This window comes from Mytilus californianus, unplaced genomic scaffold, assembly GCF_021869535.1.
Source record: "Mytilus californianus isolate M0D057914Y unplaced genomic scaffold, xbMytCali1.0.p SCAF_8, whole genome shotgun sequence".
Lineage (NCBI taxonomy): Eukaryota > Metazoa > Mollusca > Bivalvia > Mytilida > Mytilidae > Mytilus > Mytilus californianus.
Window position 1 is genome coordinate 56,716,597 of NW_026262734.1, and position 25,271 is coordinate 56,741,867.

The following is a 25,271-nucleotide window of genomic DNA, read 5'->3' on the forward strand; positions in this document are numbered from 1 at the left end:
TGTTTGTTATTTGTAAAATTATTTCATTTATAGTGGGCTCTAGGGAACTCTTGAGACTTTGCGCAGAAACTAAATGCATAGCCTTGATAACTAATTTTTTAATTAAATTAATACATTTTTGATTAACCATGGTAAATCAATGAGACGAGGCTATTAAGGGATAAACTTAGCTGTGATAACAAGGCTAGGTTATTAAAGGAATGTAACTTATTATATAAGACACTTGGGAATTACTGAGAAACTTGCGCAGAACCTCATTACATGCTCTGGTCATTATTTCTTACAATAAATTAAAATACATTGTAATTAAGCATGATGTACATGTATGTCTGAGCAAATGCTTTGAAGTGATATAGAGAAGCTGTGATAACACCCTTTAGTTATTACAGGCATATTTTTTCTGTAATAACATATAGGTGTACTATGCAAAATTGGCAAACTATGAACTGTTATATCTTTCAATAGTTAAGTATACATATAAACAAAAGTAATATCAATAGAACTTTTATACATTTTAACTAATCTAATGATGTATATTGTCCCTTTGAAGCATGTAACATACATATGTTATCACAGTTCTTTGATTTTTTAGTCCACAATAACAAATGTATGTTATTTTTCTGTAATAACCCTATAGAGTTATATCCCTGACTGAAATGTAAAGAGTTCTCAAGTATACATTTCCACATTGGTAGTGACCAACGACTCCTTTGGGTAAGGAATGGTTGATGAACTGATAAAATTGGCCCTACGGTTTTATTTTTATTTTAAACTGGTCTAAATAGTACAACATTTTTGTGTTGCCTGAGACGAAAGTCGCAGATAGCTAGACATAGAGTTTGCCTTTCCGCTGACGGCTGTAGAGACGGCATCAACAATTGATAAGTTTTCTGCTTAAGTTAGTTTGATAGGAACTTAACTTGTGATATATCATTGATATTTAATATCAAGTTGCATTACCATTGGTACATATCAGTTTGATGACTATTTCTGGGCCCTAGCCCCTGTCATGAAAGAGAAATTCCTTCATAATATAATTATTCTGGAATATTAAGAATTATTTAGAAAATTTAGCGAGTTCCCATGTTAAGTTCCATTTATGAGAAAATACAATTTTTTTCTGTTTTGTTTGTATTAAACTGATTTGGTAGATACATTTTGCATGGAGAAAAATATTAGAAAAACCCAAATTTTTGAGTAATTGTTTGTTCTGAGATCTTTAGTGTTCCCTCATGAATACAAAAGTGCAGTTGAAAAAGTAAAAGATGCCTCCATCTCTTTTTCAATTTTTTTAATTTTATATCAGTTAAACAAAATGTATAGATCATTCTAAATTTTTTTACCCAATTTATACTTTTTCCAACCAGTTGATTATTTTTTATAATCAAATCAAGTGGTGGTTTGTTTAATATCAGTTCATCATTGGTCAAAAATTCAATAACGACGTCAAATGTTTTTGCTGTCCTCACCCATGTCACCACTGAATTTCATGCAATACTATATTTTCAACTCTTGACAGATACATTTCAAATATTAAAGCTTGGCTAGCCTCACAATGTGAATTTGATAATTTATATTTTTAACTGTCTTGAGTGGAGAAATATTGTATCACACTTGATGCAGTGGTAGAATCTATATTTATCTGTTTAAATAGAAATAGAAAAAATAAAATATCTCTTTAAATATAGAGCAATAACAATACTTGATATTTTCAGAGTTATGTAAGAATTTCATGAACATGACCAGAAGTTGTTAGATAGAATGTTACCATTACTGAATCAGAGAATAAACTCCACAGGAAAGGCACTGGCAGACTGTGTACATGTTAAAGATACTATCAGTGAATGGTTTGGATACTACTGTTTCATTCATATTCATAAACAACAAGCATTTACAAACTTGAAGTGAAATTAATATAATGCCTTCATGAGACTAACATTTCTAAAGCACATTTCATATTTAACGCATTGCATTAGAAAATTATTAAAAATCACAGACTTGATGTCAAAATTTCAAAATTTGTTGAAAAATGTTTGAGTTGTCTCCCATAGACTTCAAAAATTATAATATGATTCACTTTTTCTTATAATTTTGATTTTGTTGAACAAAATTGTCCAGTGACGCACTAAAGTTAAGGTTGTTCAGATTAGATATTAACTGCATTTTTGTTATTTTATTTGATCAGAAAACCATTAAAAAGTTCAAAACTGTTCATCATATTTCTGGTATTAAAGAATTATGTAAACAATAAGCTTAATTGAATTAAAAGAATAAATTTGAAAAGTGTATCAATCATATCATAATGCAACTTGCTGGATAGCAGAGAAAACTTAACATCATATTCCTGCTGGTATTCAGTATGTTATAAAGCCAACAATTCTATGTGGTTGCTACAAAGTTAAACTAAAAAAAGAACCTGTTTATATGCATTAACTACATTGTCAAAAGCAATAAAGTGCTTATAATTTATAGTACATCAAATGATAGTTCATATAAGTAGTGTCATAAAAAGTCTGAGTGTAGTCATCATTATCCCTTAACAGCAAAGTTTGATGTGTTGTAAAAGTTTAATACTTAAATTCTTACATAACATATTCATGTAACTTGTTTCAATTTTTCTTCATGTCAAGGGAATAAACCGTTTCACATTCAATATATACCATGTCTTAAGTAAGGCATACTAGAAGATTTTGTTCAGTATGTAATTTGTGCATAGGGTGTTATTGTTAGTTAGAGGTTGGACATTTTTTTGTTTTGTTCATGGCAAGAGATAAAGGAAAAAGTCACAGAACTTATTCTTATTTAATATAAATACCACAAATCAGTATGCTTTTAGAGTATTTGTAAACAAATGTTCATTAAAATATCATTAATAAATCAAATATTATATTCACATTGCATCCAAAATAGCAAACAACTCTTTTTCCAAAATGTGCACAATTTTTCAAACAAAAATCATTTACATATATAGTAAGCACATATAAAGTACAAAAACGATTGTTAATAATTGACTTTCTGCATCAATAATATAAAATGACTTTTCAATATACAATTATGGCCCGCTGAGGAGGTGAATATCCAAAATTGTCAACCCGAGAAAGGGTTATTCCACGAGGGCTTTAGCCCGAGGGGAATAACCCTTACTCGGGTTGACAATTTTGGATATTCAACGACTTAATGGGCCATAACTGTTTTATTATACCGAACAAACAGTTAAGTGTAAAATATGGTAAATCTAAAAAAAAATAACCAGCTCTTATTTTTAGGTTTTGGTTAAAGGTTTTTAAACATTTTGTCTCGAGCATAACCGATGAATCGTGTTCCTATAACATATGCATATATATTGTGCAGAACAATTGGTTTCTCGTACGTTTCATGTTGTAAAAAAATAGAAAAAAATGTGAAATAAAAGACTTTATAGTTTATATGTCAAAATAAATTGTAGTCAATAACAACAATAACAACATCAAACAGAGGACAGAAAATTTAGAGTTCAAATTTTGTTTTTACTGTCACTACTTATTAAACAGAATTTATGTTAACATTGAATGTTACAACACAATTTGATATCATTGGCGTGAATGGCATGTTTTCTATTGGTTTTAAAACTTTGTCAATAACATTTGGGGCAATGGTAGCTGGAATTTGAGGAATAACTATAGGTTCGTCTGCTGGGACTGCCTGCATAAATGGTACATCAACGGCATTTGCATAAGGTTGGACAAGATTATTCTCCATAGGTTGAATCAGCTCCTCTATTTGTTCTTGCGATAATTGTAGTTCCCCGTGTACTTGGAATTGCATATTATCTGTCATTACTGAAGCAGAGAGAGCACTGCTCATTTCAAATCTCCTAGTGGTTGACACTTTTCCAGTGTAATTTTTTATTGAACTCTCAGATTTATGTCCTGACACTGACATAATATCCCGATCAGAAAATTTGTTAATATCAAGAACTGTTATGCTGGTTGCACGGATTGAATGGTTGGTAAATTCCTTAGAGAGACGAGCTTGTTGTGAGATAGTCCTCATCAAACTAGAGAGAGTGTTTTTACCCAATGACTGGTTATAGTACCATACATCTTGAGAGTCTGTGAACTGATCAACAGGTTTTTGCCACAAATCATTGTTTCTAGGATGAAGTTTTGAAAGGTACTTTCGAAAACTTGCAACTGGACACAGTGGGTGACCTATAATATAATAAAAACATAAAGAATTTAAGAAACAATGACAAGTTGTTTTATTCTTACATGTACAACAAGAATTATAACACTAAAATGCAATGGCAATTTTTTTTTACTAAATACGGTATGGTTTGTTTCATTCAAAATAGTGGCGCATATATGCATGAATAGGTACAGGTGTTTGTAAAGATATAGATTAATTTGTATTTGTTAATGGTCATATTGATATGCAATGGCTGTTTTAAAAGTAAGATGTTCGTTGACGGTCCATTTTTAATTTCATTTTGTGTGATAAATGATGAGTGTCTCATCTGTCTTGATTCTAAATCCTGTTTGTACAAATGTAATAAAAACAAAATGTAATCGATTAAAGACTAATTTTAAAATGCTGCTCGTAACACGTATGTTGTAAATTTAATGTCATGTAAGACCTACCATTTACTGCATACATATGTGCCTCTGTTATGGTATCATCCGTTTCCCTGTGGTTTTTGTCCAACTCATCTACTACTTGGTATACATATTCCCTGCCTTTAGAGTCCTGAGTAATGGCAAATGTTGTTTTATTCATACCTCGGAGATTTTCTCTGCCCCTTCTGCACAAATAAAACATAATGTCGAACCAAACTTTATGAAGCAGTCCACAAGGGGTATCTATGTTCAAGGCAACACTGCCATATAATTTACTGAGATCATCCTCGTCCAACGAAAGTGTGTGATCTGTCTTTCCTAGACCCTGACGCTTCAGCTGTATCGTAACAGCCTTGAAAATATCATTCGCCTTTTTGAAACGTATATCCTTGATAATGTCAATCTCCATTTCTTTTAGGAAGTGTCTAGATAATCCAAATCTGATTGACTTTAATGCCGAAAGTTTGTAGTGGGTTCCATCTTTTTTACGAGCGGCTGCGTAAAATTTACAAAGGACTGCACAAAGTTCATCTGCTGTTTCAAAGTCAATGACGTCCGTGTTCTCAGCCAAAAGAAATTGTAAAAACACATTCATTGCTGCTTTGGTGGCCTTTTTGGTATTTTGAGCATCCTTATCTTCAAGCAACTGGTTTAACGCATTCTCATCAGACTGACCAAAACGCGAACCTTGTACTGTGGAATCCATCATATTTGTTTTGTTTATTTGACGTTAAGTGACGTCATACTTTAAAGGGAGTTAACTCGTGATCATTGATGAACGAGAAGGGTTATTCACCGGTGAATAATAGGGTTGTTCGATGGAGGCTACAATTTGTCGGGGTTATTCATCGCTCCTACCAATTTTTGGAAAAACATCTAAATTAAACTATGACACGTGATTACGTATTAGCCAATCAAATAGTTACTATATAATGTAAGGTATAATAAGCTGTATTATTCCTTCCTTTACAGATCATTTAAATATCTTTAGAGGAATCTACTTTTTAATTTTTGATTCAATGTATGAAAGAGAACACCAGCCATAAAACAACTGAAGCTGACAAAATGAAATATCAAAACAGTTAAAACATGTCTATGCCTCAACCTGCCTAAATGTATTTTTACAAAAAAACACTGTTAGTGCATGATACAACATGTAATTAACACACGATTTACACCAACACATTGATAAAAATGTGAGATACAATTTGAATGCCAACACAATTGTTGAAATTTGTTGTTTGAGTTGTCTCCCATAGACTTCATCAATTTTTATGACATTTTGTATGTAGATATGCTAAGATCATATATGTTCTTACTGGATTGACCTGTTACAATTATCATTAGTGACCATTGACAACTTGAATATTTTGTCAACATGGTTGCAGTGTTGGTTGGGTATTTAGTCAAATGATTAAAATATATGTTGATATAAATGTTGGTCCTACAACTTTGTTATATCCCCTCTCAAAAGGAGGGGGAGTACTACTTTTCCCCGTCTGTCCTTCCTTATGTTTGTCCGTTCAATTAAATTTTTTCTGAGGTACTACATATAATAACTTCCTAAAATTTGTCAGCCGACTTCATGTCAGAATGCTGTTATACCCTGTGACACGGTTTCAGATTCATCGGTCATCATCTTCCTGTTGACTGAGTACTTGATATATTCTAATCATAATGACCATGCAAGAAATTTCAGTGCATTATTCTAACTATAGGGAAGTACAAATAATAACTTTCTGAAATTTGATATCGGGCATCACGTCAGCATGCTATACCCTGTGACACAGTTTCAGATTCATTATTCATCAGCTTCCTGCTTACTAAATAATTATAGATTCTAAACACAATGGCCATGAATTTGTTGTCGTATTTTTCATTCCAACTGCAAATAATTGCTTCCTTAAATATTATATCATGATTCGTGTCAGCATGCTTTGTAATGTGAAAGGGCTTCAGATCCAATGGTCATCGATATTTCCTGTTTACCAAACACTTACATATTATTCTAACAATACTGGCCATGTATGCAATTTTTTGTCAATATTTTTGATGGAACTACAAATTAGAGCTTCCAGAAATTTGATATCAGGCGTCATGTGAATATGCTTTACCTCGTAATGCATTTTCAGATTAATTATGCCCCCACCGTAGTGGATAGGGCATTCAGTTTTACCCTTGTCCATCTGTATGTCTGTCCGTCCGTTGTACGTCTGTACGTTCCTAAATTGGTTTCTATTCTCTAACTTTAGAATGCCTCAACCAAATGTTATGAATCTTATACAAAATGCTTATTTCCACAAACGACAGATCAATTTGAATTTTGGTGGTGTCACTGTTACTGTTCTAGAGTTATGCCACTTTACAAATGGAAAAATTGCCAAATTTGTCGTTTCCATTCTCTAACTTAAGTTTTTATTATTGCCCCTATTCCTTTAACCAAACTTGGCCACAATCATCATTAGGGTATCTACTTTAAAAAAAAAATTCAATGACCCGGCCTGCCAGCCAAGATGGCAAACACTGCTAAAAATAAAACATGGGGGCAAAATGCAAGTTTTGTCTATTATCTTGAAAAACCACTATAAATAGAAAAAATATAGTTTTATAGAAGTTAATGCCCTTAAATGTTGAATTTTCCAACTTTTTAAATTCTTGCCTATTATCTTGAAAATTTTAAAAGATAGAGAGAAACTTTATATAGCAAAAATGATCAGCAAGATAAGTTTTGCAAATAAGTCAGCATGCTTGAAATTGTCTGATGACCCCTCATTGGAGTTATTGCCCTTTAATGACGATTTTTACTATTTTTTTTTTTTCGTTTTTGCCTAATATCCGAAAAAGTATAACAAATGGATACAAAACTTATATTTAGGCATAAATGATCAGCAAGACAAGATCTTTACATAAGTTGAATATTTTAAATTGTCTGACGACCCCTAATTGGAGTTATTGCCAATTAATGATGGTTCTGACCAATGTTGTGCTTTTGCTTATAAATCTGAAAACTATAATAGATAGATAGTAACTTAAATAAGCAAAAATAATCAGCAAGACAAGATCTACAAATAAGTCAATATGGTTTAAATCGTGTAATGACACCTTATTGGAGTTGTTCCCTTTAATTAATAACAATTTTTATACTTTTTTTTGTGTTGTTGCCTACTATCTGAAAAAAACTATATTAGATAGATAGATAAAAACTTAAATAAGCACAAATGATCAGCAAGACTAGATCATTAAAGAAGAGATTTTTGTCATGAGTTCTATTCTAGTCCACAAAGATGGAGAGTATTCATTGTTGAAGATGCACAGAGACCTAGATGAGTGACACAAGCCTCAATTTTTAAAGAAAGTCACAAAGGCAAAGAAAGGAAAGCAAGAAAATTTGACATCATAATTAAATTTTGACCAATAAACAACTGAGATCAAATGAACCACAAGTTGATTATAAAAAGTAAAATCAACTGGTTAAGGGAAGAATAAATTGTCTAATAATTAGAGAAAAGAAATTATACTATCATCATAATAAAATTGAGAATGGAAATGGGGAATGTGTCAAAGAGACAACAGCCTGACCAAAAAGCAGAAAATAGCCCAAAGCCACCAATGGGTCAAAATAATAAATAATCGGTTTCTCCAAAAAAGCATTGTTGATAAGAAAATTATAATTTACATTTTTTGAAATAATCCTTTTTATTTAAAAAAAAAAATGGTTCACATAACCCTAAGCAATAAATGTATTGCATTCAAGTGCCTCAAGTATCTCAAGGATATCTTGATTCTTAAACAATTTTAAATAAACACTTATGATAGTGGTTTAATTTGTTAATTTAAACCTGCTGTTTTCATAAATGTCTATTTAAAATATCTATTTCCTTCTAGTGTATTAAAGGAAACTAACAAATAATAGGCATACCAATTATTAAAAGTGATTTTAAAAGGTATAGATTGTTCAGATACCTTAGATACATGTATCATATTACTACTTTTTAGCTTTGTTTTATGCTTTGGTAATCATACCCTGCCTCAAAACTTAATTAAAAGTATCCAAGAATTGATATGAACACTGTATAAAGTTGAAAAATGCACATTTGTCATGAATATTATTTTATTAAACGCATCATTATTCCAGGTGGAACCAGCCAGCTCAGTATGTAGTACCTTGGGTAAAAGTGGAGGGTAACAGTTTACAGAATTGGAAGGAAAAAGGGTAAATATTAACTACAAAACTGAGACAAATGATGGTCAAACAACATTAAATGACTTTGTCATGTAATGTAAAAAAGAAATATCAATGTAAATAACAATGATAAAAGTGAAAATTGAAAAGTTAATTTTAAAAATGGTTATTAGATATAAGAAGATGTGGTATGAGTGCCAATGAGACAACTCTCCATCCAAATCACAATTTGTAAAAGTAAACCATTAAAGGTCAAAGTACGGTCTATTTTATGTCTATTTTAAGACTATCTATTTTAAGAGTATGTCTAGTTTAAGAATACATCAATTTGATAGTAAGCTGTTTTTTTGCAAATTTGTAAAAGCGTTTTTTAGACGTAAAAAAATCATCAGAAAAATTAAAACAACATTGTAAGAAGAAAACTTAGATTATTCTTGCATGTGTTGAATACTAGATGTGGGTATCTGTCAATGCAATAGAAATCAAATGAAACAAATAGTCATTTATCCCAAGTTACATGTCAGAAATTTGGTACACTTGTTAACATTTTGTAGATTCACTGCTATCACTGTAATCTCTGAGGAGAAAATGAAGATAGGGAATTGTAAAAGACACTAGCCAGTGAGCTATTGCTGTTAATAAATATCAGTGGTGGATTTTAAGTTGTGGCTCTTTATGTGCAGTAAATGGATCCTTTTAAAAATTTTATGCATTATATAGAGAAAAAAAAATAATGTTGAAATATATCTTTTACTTTTTATACCAATTTGAAAAAAATGACATATTTTTAGCTCACCTAGCTCAGAGGGCAAAGTGAGATATTATCATTACCTAGCATCCCTTATCTGTTAACTTTTTCCAAATCTTCCTCTCTCAAACAACTGGATCAAATATATATAACCAAACTTGACCATAATCATTATTAAGGTATTTTGTGTATAAATAAATTTGGCCTGCCAACCAACATGGCTTACATAGCTATAAATTTTGAACATAGACGGAAAATGCAAGTTTTGTCTATTATCTTGAAATCTGCTATAGATGGAGAAAATCTGACAGTGCATAAATGATCACAATTTAGGATCTACCTACTCTATATTTACTTTAAAACTGTTAGACATCTTATAGGAGTAATTGCCCTTAAAAGACAAATGTTATCTATTTTGAACTCACCTGGCCAAAAGGCCAAAGTGATTTTTTTCTCATCACTTGCTGTCCGTCTCCGTCATCCTCATCATGGTCCATGTTAGTTAACTCTGACAAAAATCTTCTTTTCCCTGAAACTATTGGGCCAAATTTAACCAAACTTGGCCACACTAATAATAAATGTATCTTGTTTAAAAAAATGCGCCTGATTACCTTGCCGCCCAACCAACATGGCCGACCTTAAAAAAAGAACATAGGGGTGAAATGCAAAAAAATCTTAAAAAAGGCAATGAATAGAGAAAATCTGACAGGGGCAGAAGTTTCAGCATATTTCCAAATCTACCTGCTGTCCATTATCATCAAAACTGTCAGTCTACTTCCTCGTGTTCCTACAAATTATTTAATGCCCAAAAAGGTGCAAGCCAGGGCCGACCGTGCAAGGGCTGTATAGCCAGTCAAGGTCATTAAAAAACTTCCATTTGTCATGTTCCTATAGGAATTATAGTCCTTAAAAATGTTAAATGTCGCATTTTACTGATAGCTTACCTGGCCTAAAAGGGATTAAGAGTTGAGGCTCAGTCATTGAAATAAATTCCCTCTTAAAATAATAATTTTCAGTGTCTTTCAGTTTGATTCTCATGATACAGTGCGACCTGGGACAAAGTTCAGATCATTAGACAATAAAAGTTTGAAATGTCTGACATATGTTTTAACATTGCTTCAGTCGATTATTATAAATGTCTGACATATGTTTTAACATTGCTTCTGTCGAATTGTTATATACAAGGAAATGGTTTTTATAAATAAAATTATTACAGATTTCTCACTTGGGACAAGCAAGTACAGAAAATGACTGGGTTTAAAATTGTAAGGCTCCAACAAAAAACTTAAGTGTTAATACCTGCCAACTTTTAGTATCTACATTTGATTTAGCACTTTTTATGCGCCTGTCAAATTTTTGTCTGGCGTCCGTCCGTCTGTCCGTCCGTCTGTCTGTCTGTCCGTCTGTCTGTCCGGCATAAACATGTTGCACCGTAACTTGAGAATGACTTATCCAAATTTCATGAAACTTTACATAGTTGTTTCTTGTGATGGTCAAACGATCTGTATACTTTTTGGTGAAAATAAGATTAAAACTTTTTGAGTTACGGGACTTAGTAACTAAAACAGGTGTGTGTTTTTTTTCACATGTCGCGCCGTATCTCAAAAACAATTTATGATTATTGCTTAAAACTTTACACACTTCTTAGTTATATTAATCTTAAGATCTGTTTACTTTTTGGTGATGATTCAAAATTTTATTTTAGAGATATTGAGTATTTTGTTAAAAAAGGGGAGGGGTTTTTCACATGTCGCGCCTTATCTCAAAAACAGTTTATGATTATTGCTTAAAACTTTACACACTTCTTAGTTATATTAACCTCAACATCTGTATACTTTTTGGTGATGATTAAAAATTTTATTTTTGAGTTATTGAGTATTTTGTAAAAAAAGGGGGAGGGTTTTTTCACATGTCGCGCCGTATCTCAAAAACGATTTATGATTATTGCTTAAAATTTTACACACTTCTTTGTTATATTAATCTAAAGATCTGTATACTTTTTGGTTTTGATTCAAAATTTTATTTTTGAGATATTGATTTTTTTTTTTTTAAAGGGGGGTTTTCACATGTCGCGCCGTATCTCAAAAACGATTTATAATTATTGCTTAAAATTTTACACACTTCTTAGGTATATTAATCTTAAGATCTGTATACTTTTTGGTTTTGATTCAAAATTTTATTTTAGAGATATTGGCGCAGCTGTTTATTTCTAGGAGTTACGCCCCTTTGAACTTATTTGCCTCAATATACCACTGCAACAGTTTGTCATCGCAACTCCTCTGAAACCACACAACAGAATTTCATGAAACTTTGTACATAATAAGGACATACTATTTAGATGTGCATATCGACAGGAAATTATGATTATTTTTTTTCTAGGAGTTACGCCCCTTTGAACTTATTTGCCTCAATATACTACTGCAACAGTTTGTCATCGCAACTCCTCTAAAACCACACCACAGAATTTCATGAAACTTTGTACATAATAAGGACATACTATGTAGATGTGCATATCGACAGGAAATTATGATTATTTTTTTTCTAGGAGTTACGCCCCTTTGAACTTATTTGCCTCAATATACTACTGCAACAGTTTGTCATCGCAATTCCTCTAAAACCACACCACAGAATTTCATGAAACTTTGTACATAATAAGGACATACTATGTAGATGTGCATATCGACAGGAAATTATGATTCAATTTTTTTTCTTAAGAGTTATTTTATTTGTCCAGTGACAATGTGGGGGCGTGGGGTATGTGAGCGCGCTCACTGAGGTTCTATAATTTTCATAATATTTTAAAGAAAAAAGGTGCCAATGGCTAATATCTCGAAAACAAGCACACTGACCCTTCATTTTTTTCTGCTTTTTTAGGCAGTTAAGCTGCCTTATGCAAGCACCCTAGATTTGTGTTCTTCCCAACGAATGCTGAAAAAAGTGTCATTGTTATAATCTAGCAGGCTAATGTGTTATTTATAACTAATTGGACATTTTTATCATACTTTTGATTCTGGAATACAAACAATATGACCAGAATAACCTGAAATGATCATCAAACGACCCATAATATTTGAAGTTGCACATAGGAAATAGTGCTCAATAGAAATCCGTACGTAGTTTATTACCCCCTGTGCTTTTGGCTAAGATGTCAAAGAACAATTGTATGAAATATTTCATCACCGAAAATCTGTAATTACAATCGTTTATATTTCCCAAATGGCAAAATGCGTAGGAATATTGTTCATGTACACCAAATCTCTATGATAGAGGAATTAAAGTTATATATAGTAGTCTAAGTTGGCGGTAATTTTAACTTACACGAAACGTAAGTTCGTTTGATTCTGATGATATAAAGCCCGATTAAAAGAAAGTATTGTTAATCATGATATTCTTTTAGTTTTAGAAGATTGTGATTATTTAATTGATTTCAATTAAATGTATGCACATTTAATTTCCTTTCTTTTATTAAATTATTCCGTTTATCACTGACCTTGTTGTTGTTATTTAATGAATGAAAAAGAACCGGGAATCGACGTCGACCAAACAGGTCGATGTTTTAAGAAATGCGGAACAACTCGTCTCAGAGACAAGTCAGACCGAGTCCACTTGGACCATCTAAGAAGACTACTCGGACCGCTTGTCAGATTTACTTAGGGTTTCATAAAATGTAAGACTAACATTTCTAGCGGGGCCATCAATCTTTAGTTTAGTTTATTTTGAGGGGCCTAAGCCCTAAAGAAGAGAGGGATTTACTGTAGAACCCTATGGGATTATATTTTTTTTAATTTTCAAATAAATATTACTCGAAAACTGTAAGTGATAGACACACGCGGTCTTCAGTAATGAAAACAGGACAATAAATCAACTCAAATAAAATATAGAGTGAGTCCCTTGGGGTCATGCCACTCCCTTCAATTTGAAAATGTGCTTTTATCTTGTAAACGGTCGCGATCCCCACTCCTAAACTATATATATACTTGTATGGGAAATAAAACAAATCAAATGAAAATTTGGGGTAATCCCCGGTGTCACCCCACCCCCTTCTGTTTGAGAACTTGTAAACGGTCGAGATCCCCACCCCTGAACCATTATATTCGTGTATGGGATAATATAACAAATCAAATGAAATATAGGGGAAGTCCCTGGGGTCACCCCATCCCCTCCTGTTTGAGAACTTGCAAACAGTCGAGATCCCCACCCCTAAACCATATATATTCATGTATGGGACAATATAACAAATCAGATGAAATATAGGGGGAGTCACTGGGGTCATCCCATCCCCTCCTGTTTGAGAACTTGTAAACGGTCGAGAAACCCACTCCTAAACCATATTTATTCCTGTTCGTCATTTCAAAAGATTTGAATGACATACAGGGTCAATCTCCTAGGCGTCACATATGCATATCACTTTACTAGACCAAATCAATGTGTACTGGACTTTGCCCAATGTCAGGCGACCATGGGAATGACGAATTATGGGCGCATTTTTTGAGAGACTATGTAACAGCATCCTGTTACAATTATTTCTTGTTTATTATAAAATTTTATTGATGCAAAAAATAAGTCTAGGTTAATTGAATTTACTTTAATTATTTTTTGAATTATTTCTGGGCTTATAAAAATTTTCATTTCTGACTCATTTTAAAGAAAACATATAAATCTTTCAAGCAGTTTAAAGCCAAAGAATGTTTGACCAACTGTTTTATAATCACCTGTCATTTTATTCCAAACTTGGTATGGATTGACATCATGGACTTGGGATGAAGGTGGGTGTCATTTACATTTACTATGGGCAGGTCAGTCAGACCTCACCTTTGATCCCTGTAGATGTAAACGTTTGTCTGATTTGTGTCTCATAACTTTTGTACTGAAGAACCCAGTGTTCCTTCCAGGGAAGCAAGTCCATTCATACTATTACAAACTCGTACTTCGTCAACTTATACCACTAAAAGTCAACTGATACCAACGTTAACTACCAACTAGAACAACTGAATCATTGCGAATTTGTCCCGTGCTTGTACCACTGCAGACTCCCCATCAAAAATATACATTGATATATGCGTTGCTTTTGAAAACCTTGATAAAATATTAATTAATATGCGTTGCTTTTGAAAACCTTGATAAAATATTAATTAATTTTCTTTAATAATCATTCATTTAATAAACATAAATGTACAATATACGAATCTTTAATGTTTGTTCTTTCAAATCTTAAAACAAAAATTGACGCAACACTGCCACAGTTTTCATAATTACGTTTGCCTTGGTTTTTGGTTTTCTCTTTCTATCTGATAAGTTAGCCCTTTACAGCTGATTTTTATAATTTGTTCTTATATCTGTTACACCACTGTCCCAGGTAAGGGAATATTTTGGCACCATCAAATATAAAAAAGAAGATGTGGTATGATTGCCAATGAGTCAACTCTCCACAAGAGACCAAATGACACAGCTATAGGTCACCGTACGGCCTTCAACAATGAGCAAAGCCCATACCGCATAGTCAGCTATAAAAGACACCGAAATCACAAATGTAAATCAATTCAAACGAGAAAACTAACAGCCTAATTAATGTAAAAAAAAATGAAAGAAAAACAAATATGTAACACAACAACAAACGACAACCACTGAATTACAGGCTCCTGACTTGGGACAGGCACATGCATACAGAATGTGGTGGGGTTAAACATGTTAGCGGGATCCCAACCCTCCCCCTTACCTGGGACAGTGGTGTAACAGTACAACATAAGAAAAAACTATAAAAATCAGTTGAAAAAGGCTTAACTTATCAGATGGATAAAAATAGAAATACATATACCAATAACACGTGGATGTGACCGGGTACTTGTACATTCTAACAACATAAAGACACTAAGTACAGATCTGAGAGAGTACTCGCAGTTACTGACAACTAGTTCAAAGGCAATAACAACTAATATAAAAACTCATGCATCTAAGGCTAAATTATCAATCCGTACACATCCAACATCCAATGGATTTAGTGCAAAGACGTCATCAACAGAGAAAAACATGACCTTGATTTACGTGTTTTACCCCGCCATATTCAGTACATGTATAAGCCTGTATGTAGTTCAGTGGTTGTTGTGTGTTGTTGTATATAATATTTGTCTTGTTCATTGTTTTGTACATTAGTCAGGTCATTAGTTTTCTCTTTGATTGTGTTTACATTCGTCGTTTAGGGGCCTTTATAGCTTACTATGCGGTATGGGTTTTCTCATTGTTATATGCTACATGGTGACCAGTAGTTGTTACCTGCTACGTCATTTTATCTATGGTGTAGAGTTGTCTTATTGGCAAGCATACACCATCTTTTCTTGATGATAAATGGAAAAAAAAAGATCACACAAAAGGGTCACAGGAAAACAAGTCACAACTTTGGTACGAAAAAAAGTCTCAGACCTGATATGAAATAAAAGACAACCCAGAGTGAATCTTTTATTTGACACTTGTTGGATAAACGAAGTTCAACTGAAGTGGATATAAGCAATTATAGGCAAACATACGTCCTTCAACAATGAGAAAAAACCCATACCGTGACAACAACTGACCTACAGGCTCCTGACTTGGGACAGGCACATACAGAATGTGGCTGGGTTATACATGTTTGTGAGCGCTCAACCCTCCCCTAACCTGGGACAGTGGTGTAACATTACAACATAAGAACACACTTTAAAAATCAGTTGAAAAAGACTTAACTCATCAGATGGATACAAATACATCTTACAAAATCATAAAGTAGACTTGGACGGATACGTATACATCTCAAAAATAAAGACAATAAGTACAGATTTGAGAGTACTAGCAGTTACTGACAGCTAGTTCAAAGCCAAAAAACAACTAATGAAAACAATCATGTATATAAGACTTAAATATCAAAAAGTACACATCCAACATCCAATGGATTTAGGGTAAAGACGTCAATAACAGTCTGAGAAAAACATGACCTTGTGCAATGCCAAACTATAAGTATCTACAGATTGTATTACCGTGAAAGTACATATGTGTAATCTTTAGTATGGTTTTAATTTATTGATAATAAAATCAATATTTACACCAATTAAAACAATATTCAAAGATTTAATTACAGTGTTAAATAGGTAACCTTTTAGAATAATTTTATTTAAAGGATTGAAAAGTTTATCCGGATCGTATCCAAATTTTCGGGCTCGGTTTACGACATATCCGTAAAATTTAGGATGTGCTATTCCGTTTGAAACTAGTTTTCTGCAGGTACAGCCAAACTTGCATTATAATTGACTTCAGTGTAATATTTAAATTTCCAATGTATTAATAAATTTTCATAATCTTGTTAACACATTGATAAATCCTTGACCTTAATGTTAGATATTGTTGACTAATACAACTCATTTGAATGGTACCATTCCAATTGTGTTCAACTCTACACAATACCCGCAATGGACGATGAAGTCATGTATCAAATGGTCTTAATTCTGCTACCCAATCAAAGTGGTCGAACATACGACCGCTGATTTAACTTGCTGAAGACTACTTGAAAATAACATCAACTCCAACTAGCACCACAGATATTCATTAATGACTTTGTGACAAACAACGCTGTAATGAAATAAATTCTTATTACGATATTAGATAATCGATTCCACTACAGATACATTTGTATATTTTGGAGCTGGCATGTCAGTAACTGATAGTAGTCCTTTGTTAATTTATGTATCATTGTCATTTTGCTTAGTTTCTTTTGTTACCTATTCTGACAACTTACTCGGACTTCTTTTAAACTGAGTTTTACTGTGCGTATTGCTGTGTGTTTGTCTTTCTACATTGGCTAGAGGTAAAGGGGGAGAGTTGAGATCTCACAAAACGTTTTAACCCCGCCGCATTTTTGCGCCTGTCCAATGTAAGGAGCCCCTGGCCTTTGTTAGTCTTGTATGATTTTTAATTTTAGTTCATTTATATATTTCGGAGTTTAGTATGACGTCCATTATCACTGAACTAGTACACATTTTGTTTAGGGCCAGCTAAAGCACGCCTCCGGGTGCGGGATGTTCTCGCTGTGTTGAAGACCCATTGGTGGCCTTCGACTGTTTTCTGCTTTTTTTACGGGTTGTCTCTTTGACACATTCCCCATTTCCATTCTCAATTTTATCATGTTTATTATTATATATTGGTGAGTTTTGGAAGTGTCTATGGGCCATTCGATATCCTCGGAATCAAGATTCTAGGATTGTCTCGAAAATTGTTGATTATTTATACAGGTAGTTATTTATGTCTTTTATACGGTTCCTTTATGGATAGGATACATTTACAATCCAAGTTAATTTGTAGATTGGAAAGTAAAACAATAAAGACTAGGTTGCATTAAAAAAAATCATTAACATGTTAGAACCTATTTGCAATTTTGACAAAACATCTGTGTTTTTAACAATGTGAATGTTTATTAAATTTCAGATATAATGATAACGGAATTATATAGTTCATACTTTGAGACGGTCTCTCTACGCGTTGTGTGTGTAGTATTTAATACAGCGTGCTGTTGTGCATTGTGACAATAAACCTGGGAATAGTTTATCGAAATATAATGACCCAGAAGAAACTGATTATTTCTGAACGTCTTTCATTTGATATTTTGTATTTCAATCATAGCATGGGAGGGGCCTCGGTGGCCGAGTGGTCTAAGTAGTTACTACTGTAATCACTAGCCAGTCAACACAGATGTTGTGAGTTCGAACCCCGCTCGTGCTGGTGCACTCGACTGCAATCTTAATTGACTAGGATTGTCAGTTTTCCTATCGAAGGTCGGTGGTTTTCTCTGGGCACTCCGGCTTCCTCCACCAATAAAAACTGGCCGCCACAAAATAGCCCAAAAGCGGTGCTTAAAAGTGGCGTTAAAACACCAAAAATCAAAAATCAAATCATAGCATGGGAAAATGTCGGAAAGCACTAAAAAATTAAGAAAACAATATTTCTGTTAAAAATATTTGTCTAATTAACACAGTTGTCGGAAAGCAGACAGATAATCAAACAAAACTTTTTTTCTGTAAAAAAAATATCATTAATAGATACCACCAGACTAAGAAATATTCATTATTAGGTTAAACTGAGACTGAATCTATTCTAAATAGACTGTACTTAAAAATGTTATATATACGTACATTATGTCTCACAGGTTTAAACAGTCATTACAATTACAAAAAGTATATTTAACGTATGAGCACCAATGAGCAGGGATGCGTACCCAAAGTTAGCTAAATATCTTAATTTACACGGTCGTTAAAATTTCTTGCGCAAAAATACCACGTGCATGCATAAATATTAATTTCACTCGTAAATGCGAATTTCGCTTTTCTTGTCTAAATTCAGAACACGGCAGTAAGAGCTTGACATCCCTTACCGAAAAATAAGCCTTGCGGCAAACATTTGCAGCAAACTAGCAGCAAACATTGCCGCAAGTTTGCAAATGAAAGTTGCGGCAAGCTTGCAGCAAACATAATTATGCAAATTAGATTTGCCGCAAACTTGCCGCAATTGTTTGCTGCAATCTTGCGGCAAACTTGCAGGAACTACACATATACCAATGTCATGTGTGTAGACACATTCAATTCATCTCTTTCAAATTACACATCAAAATTTTAAAAAAGAACTTCCAGCCTATATACAAATAGTCGTTGAAAGAATACTTGCAAACTAATGAGATTTGAGGAAATACAAACATGCATTTCATTTTTGAAAAAGGGGCGGGGGTCATTCTCAAAAGATATCATATATCGGTATAAAGAAATAAAAAAGGATAAATCTCAGATGTGTATTTAGCATAAAGCTAGGTAATAATTGCGTTACAGATTTGAAATTAACTTTATTAAACAGTATACATTTAATCAGGAACAAAATTCAAACTTATAATAGCTAGAGTATTTCATACATTTAGTTGTCAACCTAATTATATGTATGATGGTGAAATTAATTATTCAATTAAATCAACAGTTCTATGTACATGTATAATTTGTACTTACAATATTACATACTGAATATCCAATATTATTGGTCCAAAATGTCTCGATCTTGATCTCTTATATATATATATGTAACATTTATCAAACACAATCAACATGACCTAGCCCACAATTTCAAATTGTTAGCATCCAGGAAGTGCCAACTAGGCATGCCCAGTCAATATTGTGTAACTCTGGCAATGTTCTGGCAAACATATAGAATGGTCAAAGTTTTCTGCAATCTTGCGGCAAAAATATAGAATTGTCAAAGTTTTCTGCAAACTTGCGGCGAACATACTTTATTATCTTAACTTTCCTGCAATCTTACGGCAAACATTGATGTTTCTGCAAACTTGCCGCAAAAACCTGCAATGTTTGCCGGAAGTTTGCAGCTAGCAGCAAACATCTGCAAACATTATTTTCTCTGTTCCTGCAAACTTTTTGTTTGCCGCAAGCTTGCAGCAAGTCTGCTGCAAATTTGCGGCAGACATTTCAGTTCTATAAGGGATGTGTGTTACTCTCAAGAAAAATAAATTCTTATAAGTTGCATGCCACTGAGTTTCACTTCACACGAAAATTTGACTTTAAATCATCTACCATGAGTACAGACAGCTTTAATAACGAGTTGAGAATATGAAGGTATCCATGCAGAAAACAAAATATGAAGATATGACAGATAAAATAAATGCATCCAGATTATAAAGCAAACTGAGTGCTTAAATTTATATTGCGATTGGTTTGTGCAATTTGCATTAAAAATCCGGTTTGTAGAAACTTGGATTTGCAAAAGGGTTATGAAAAAATGATGTAGACTCCCAAGTAATAAATAAAATAGTCGAGCTTTAAAATGTATATATATTCAAATAGTAGCTGTATATATATATACACTTTTCTCATTCACAACTATACAATATTGCTTTCAACTGACTTTTGTAAGAATCTACATACAATTACATATTTTTAGGCAGTTAAGCTGCCTTATGCGAGCACCCTAGATTTGTGTTCTACCCAATAAATGCTGAAATACGAGCCATTGTTATTATCTAGCTGGCTATTATGTTATTTATAACTAATTGGACATTTTTTTAATACTTTTATTTCTGGAATAAAAAAAATATGACCAGAAAAACCTTAAATGATCGTCGAACTACCCAAAACTTTTGATGTTGCACATAGGAAGTAGTGCTCAATAGAAATCCGTACGTAGTTTATTATCCCCTGTGCTTTTGGCTACGATGTCAAAGAACAATTGTATGAAATATTTCATCGCCGAAAATTGGTAATTACAAGTCGTTTCTATTTCCCTAATGGCAAAATGCGCAGGATTATTGTTCATGTACAACAGATCTCTATGATAGAGGAAATAAAGTTATATAAGTGGGCGGTAATTTTTAACTTATCTTGCCAAATAAGGTTGTTGTTATTTTATGAATGAAACGAGGTCGATCATGAAACAGATGCGGAAATCGACGTTGATGGGATGTTTTAAGTAACGTCGACAACTCGTCCCCGAGACAAGTCGGACCGAATCCACTCAAATCGTCTAAGAAGACAACTTTGACCGTTTGTCAGATTTACTTAGGGTTTCATAAAATATTAGACTAACATGTCTAGCGGAGCCATTAATCTTTTGTTTGTGCATTGGGGTCTATTTAGGGGTATTTGGAGGGGCCTGAAGAAGGGAGAGGTTTACTATAGAACCCTATGGGATTTTATTTTTTTTAATTTTCAAATGACTATTTCTCGAAAACAGTAAGTGATAGACACATGCAGTCTTCAATAATGAGAACAGGACAATAAAAAAAAAATCAACCAAAATATAGGGCGAGTCCCTGGGGGTCATCCCAACCCCCTTCAATTTGAAAATGTACTTTTATCTTGTAAACCGTCGCGATCCCCACCCCTAAACAATAAATATACTTGTATGGGACAATAAAAGAAATCAAATGGAAATAATTTGGGGGAGTCCCCTGTGTCGTCCCACCCCCTCCTGTTTGAGAACTTGGAAATGGTCGAGATCCACACCCTTAAACCATATATATTCATGTATGGGACAATAAAACAAATCAAATGAAATTTTGGGGAGTCACTGGGGGTCACCCCACCCCCTCCTGTTTTAGAACTTGTAAACGGTCGAGATCCCCACCCCTAAACCATATTTATTCATGTATGGGACAATATAACAAATCAAATGAAATATATGGGGAGTCCCTGGGGTTACCCCACACCCTCCTGTTTGCGAACTTGGAAATGGTCGAGATCCCCACCCCTAAACCATATGTATTCATGTATGGGACAATATAACAAATCAAATGAAATATATGGGGAGTCCCTGGGGTTACCTCACACCCTCCTGTTTGCGAACTTGGAAATGGTCGAGATCCCCACCCCTAAACCATATGTATTCATGTGTATGGGACAATATAACAAATCAAATGAAATATAGGGGGAGTCCCTGGGGTCATCCCACCCCCTCCTGTTTGAGAACTTGTAAACGGTCGAGATACCCACACCTAAACCATATTTATTCCTGTTCATCAGTTCAAAAAGATTTGAATGACATACAGGGTCAATCTCCTAGGTGTCACATATGCATATCACTTTACTAGACCAAACCAATATGAACTGGACTTTGCCCAATGTCAGGAGACCATGGGAATGACGAATTATGGAGGCTTTGTTTGGGAGACTTCGTAACGGCATCCTGTTACAATTATTTCTTGTTTATTATAAAAAAATTTTGATGCAAAAAATGAGTCTAGGTTAATTGAATTTACTTTAATTATTTATTAAATTATTTCTGGGCCGATAATGATTTTCATTTATGGCTCATTTTAAAGAAAACATATAAATCTTTTAAGCAGTGTAAAGCCCGAGAATGTTTGACCAACTGTTTTATAATCGCCTGTCATTTTATTCCAAACTTGGTATGGAGTAACATCATGCACTTGGGAGTGAAGATAATGGTCATTTACATTGATATATGAGTTGCTTTTGAAAACCTTGATGCAATATTAATTAATTTGCCTTAATAATCAATTCATTTAATGAACATAAATGTACAATATACGAATGTTTAATGCTTGTTCTTTCAAATCTAAAGAAAAAATTGAAGTTACACTGCCACAGTTTTCATAATTACATTTGCCTTGGTTTTTGGTTAACTGCCTACAACGCTTACAGTGCTTTGATTAATAAATGTGTGTTAACATAATCATTATCTTATTCTATTCACAGTCAATTATTTCAATTCAACAGCAAACAAAAATTCAGCAGCAATTGTTCGGTGACTAGTCAGCGGTATTGGGTTCACGTTTTGCTTTTCTTTTTTTTTATAGAAATCAACTTGTTTAGATAATTGGACCTATGCCTAGGACGCATGTAACCTTTTTAAGAAGGGTTCATCCCAAGTTGTATAATGAGCACAGGCATGTTTACAAAATATTATTCTAATTCACATTTCAAATACTGTAAAATTATTGTCATTGATTTGTTAATTTGTTGGCTCTGTTTAGAAGCTGAGGATTGGCAACCGATCTTCATTTTATACGTTGTTAACAAAATGGGAGCTTTGTTTAATTTAGTAAAACTTTACACTTCTTCGTCAAAATTATCCCCCAATTGCAAAGGCTCTTTATTTCAATCGTGAAAAGGGAAACCATTGTAGGGATGACACGCTGTCAATTTACTCTTTGAAAACCGATAAATGTATCCGCTTTGCATAATTACAATTGTAAGTACTAACAAGACAGTTGTAATTTAAAAAACAAATGCATCTACTAGCTATACAGCAGCGTTTAGTGTACTTTAAGGCCTTTTGTCAACTATATACTATTGTCTGATTGGTTGTCAAGGAGAATTTTTGAAAGTAAAAAAAAAAAAAACACGAAAAATATTTCGTTGAAGTATATTTTGGAAAGGCAGACAAAACATTAGACTAATTACCCTAGATAACACACACACAAATTATTTCATATTAGCTATGCATTTCTAAGATTCACATAAGTTCATGTAAAAAGTCAAGGGTGTGTTTAAGTGAACGTTGTATCCGATTTTTTTTTATTCATTTCACGAATAAAATCAATAATATGCATACATTTTTCAATTAAAAATGAGGGAACGAAAGTTTAAAAAAATATAAATAAGAAATACACATCAAGTTCAAGCATTTGAATTGGCCGTAATATTTTCTTTTGTTATTTAAACACACCTTCCCTGTTGTTATGACATATTAGAAAGGTATTTCACTTGACCCTTATAGTTCATGTTTTTGTACTGTGAATTTGTAATTTAATATCATTATATCAAACTGTAGCCTAAATATATAAAAATAATGGTGTTGAAGCGATATGGTGTATTAAATATTTTTGCCTTTAACGTTTTCAGGACAAATTAAACAGTCAACTCAAACACACTTGAGCGTAAAATGTACATGATTTTTTCTTTTATTAAAACCATTGTCCATTTTTGTTATTTTTTTTCTCTCTAAAAATCTACATGAAATGCAAATATCTGCTGTAAAAATATCAATCAGTATTATTCGATAATTAAAAGAAAACAGTTGGAATATCACAAATCCATCACTTAAAGAATTCAATAACTAACGAGAGTAGTTGGTGTTTCTAGTCCAGATTCAAAATAAAAAAAAAACCAACAGAAAAATGAATATATATTTTTTACCCCTGATGAATCCAACCACGTTTAACAAAGTCGTTTATTCAGTATATTTTGACATTTTGATACGGTCCCTTTATATTTTTAGTCATTGTAGGTATCGGTGTCGGTAGAACTGTCCGTGTAGATGACGTAACATGTCTATTACTTTGACAACTTAAGTTGCTCCTCCCATTGTGTCTAATGAAATATATATAATTAGAGCAAATAAGATTAACGTTCAATACAATCATCTGCTTCCATACCTTGCTGACAGTTTCATTGTGGATTCTTTCTTATGCAAAAGACATAAGCAGTTGAAAACTGGTAAGATGTAAAATCATTTAAAAAAGTCTTTCTACGGATTGACATGATTTAAAATATATTCTTTTGTGAATTGATAAGATTATGTTTGATTTATCTACTTATATTCTAAGTTGACACGCTCAGACGACTATAAATTGTTCAATAAATTAAACAACAGAATCGTAGGATAAATGTACCTACACATGCCTGGAATTCGGTATATCGAGAAATGAGATCGTTAGGATCGTGAAAGATCTGGTATGGGATCGTGAAGGAAATCTTGTCGGAAAGACACATGCAAGATCACTGATTTATCGAATTTAAGGAGAAATTAAAAAAAAAAAGAATAAAATTGACTTCAAAATGGTTCAACATTATGTTCAGTATCCTTGAAAGTCAGAGTTTAGAATATTACCGCTTTTACAAAACGAAAGGTAGATTGCTCTTCATATTCAATGGCATTAAAAATTTAATCAAACATGATTTTTTTTTCATTAATGAATTAAGAATGACTAAATTACTATTCTCTGACTAAAGTCGTTCTACATTGTTGTTTCAAATGGCTCTCAAAAGTATTTTGAAGTAGTTTATTCAGAAAGGGTCAAAATAGGAATATTTGTTTTGTTTGATATTTATCAATCAATTTTCACAATCTTGTAAACAAACTAAGAAATCCTTGACCATAATGTTAAATATGGTGGACTAATACCATCAATACAACTCATTTGAATGGTAACACTCGAATTTCGTTAAACTCTACACAATACACGCAATGGGCGATGAAGCCTTGTATAAAATTG

At 32.9% G+C, this 25,271-nt stretch overlaps 1 protein-coding gene across 2 annotated transcripts in view; it reads left to right on the plus strand.

Moving 5' to 3' along the window:
• LOC127711078 (uncharacterized) overlaps positions 1-25,271 on the plus strand; it is a 1,247,322-nt gene that overhangs the window by 973,279 nt on the left and 248,772 nt on the right. Inside the window, exons 18-19 of one of the 2 annotated variants that reach the window (XM_052217035.1) lie at positions 8,731-8,808; positions 9,333-13,011. The exons of the other annotated variant lie outside the window; for it this stretch is intronic. Of the exons in view, the coding sequence (XP_052072995.1) occupies positions 8,731-8,808; positions 9,333-9,396 (142 nt within the window). The 3' untranslated portion in view covers positions 9,397-13,011. Of the gene's footprint in view, positions 1-8,730; positions 8,809-9,332; positions 13,012-25,271 lie in introns of those variants that run through there. 2 annotated transcript variants of the gene reach the window in all.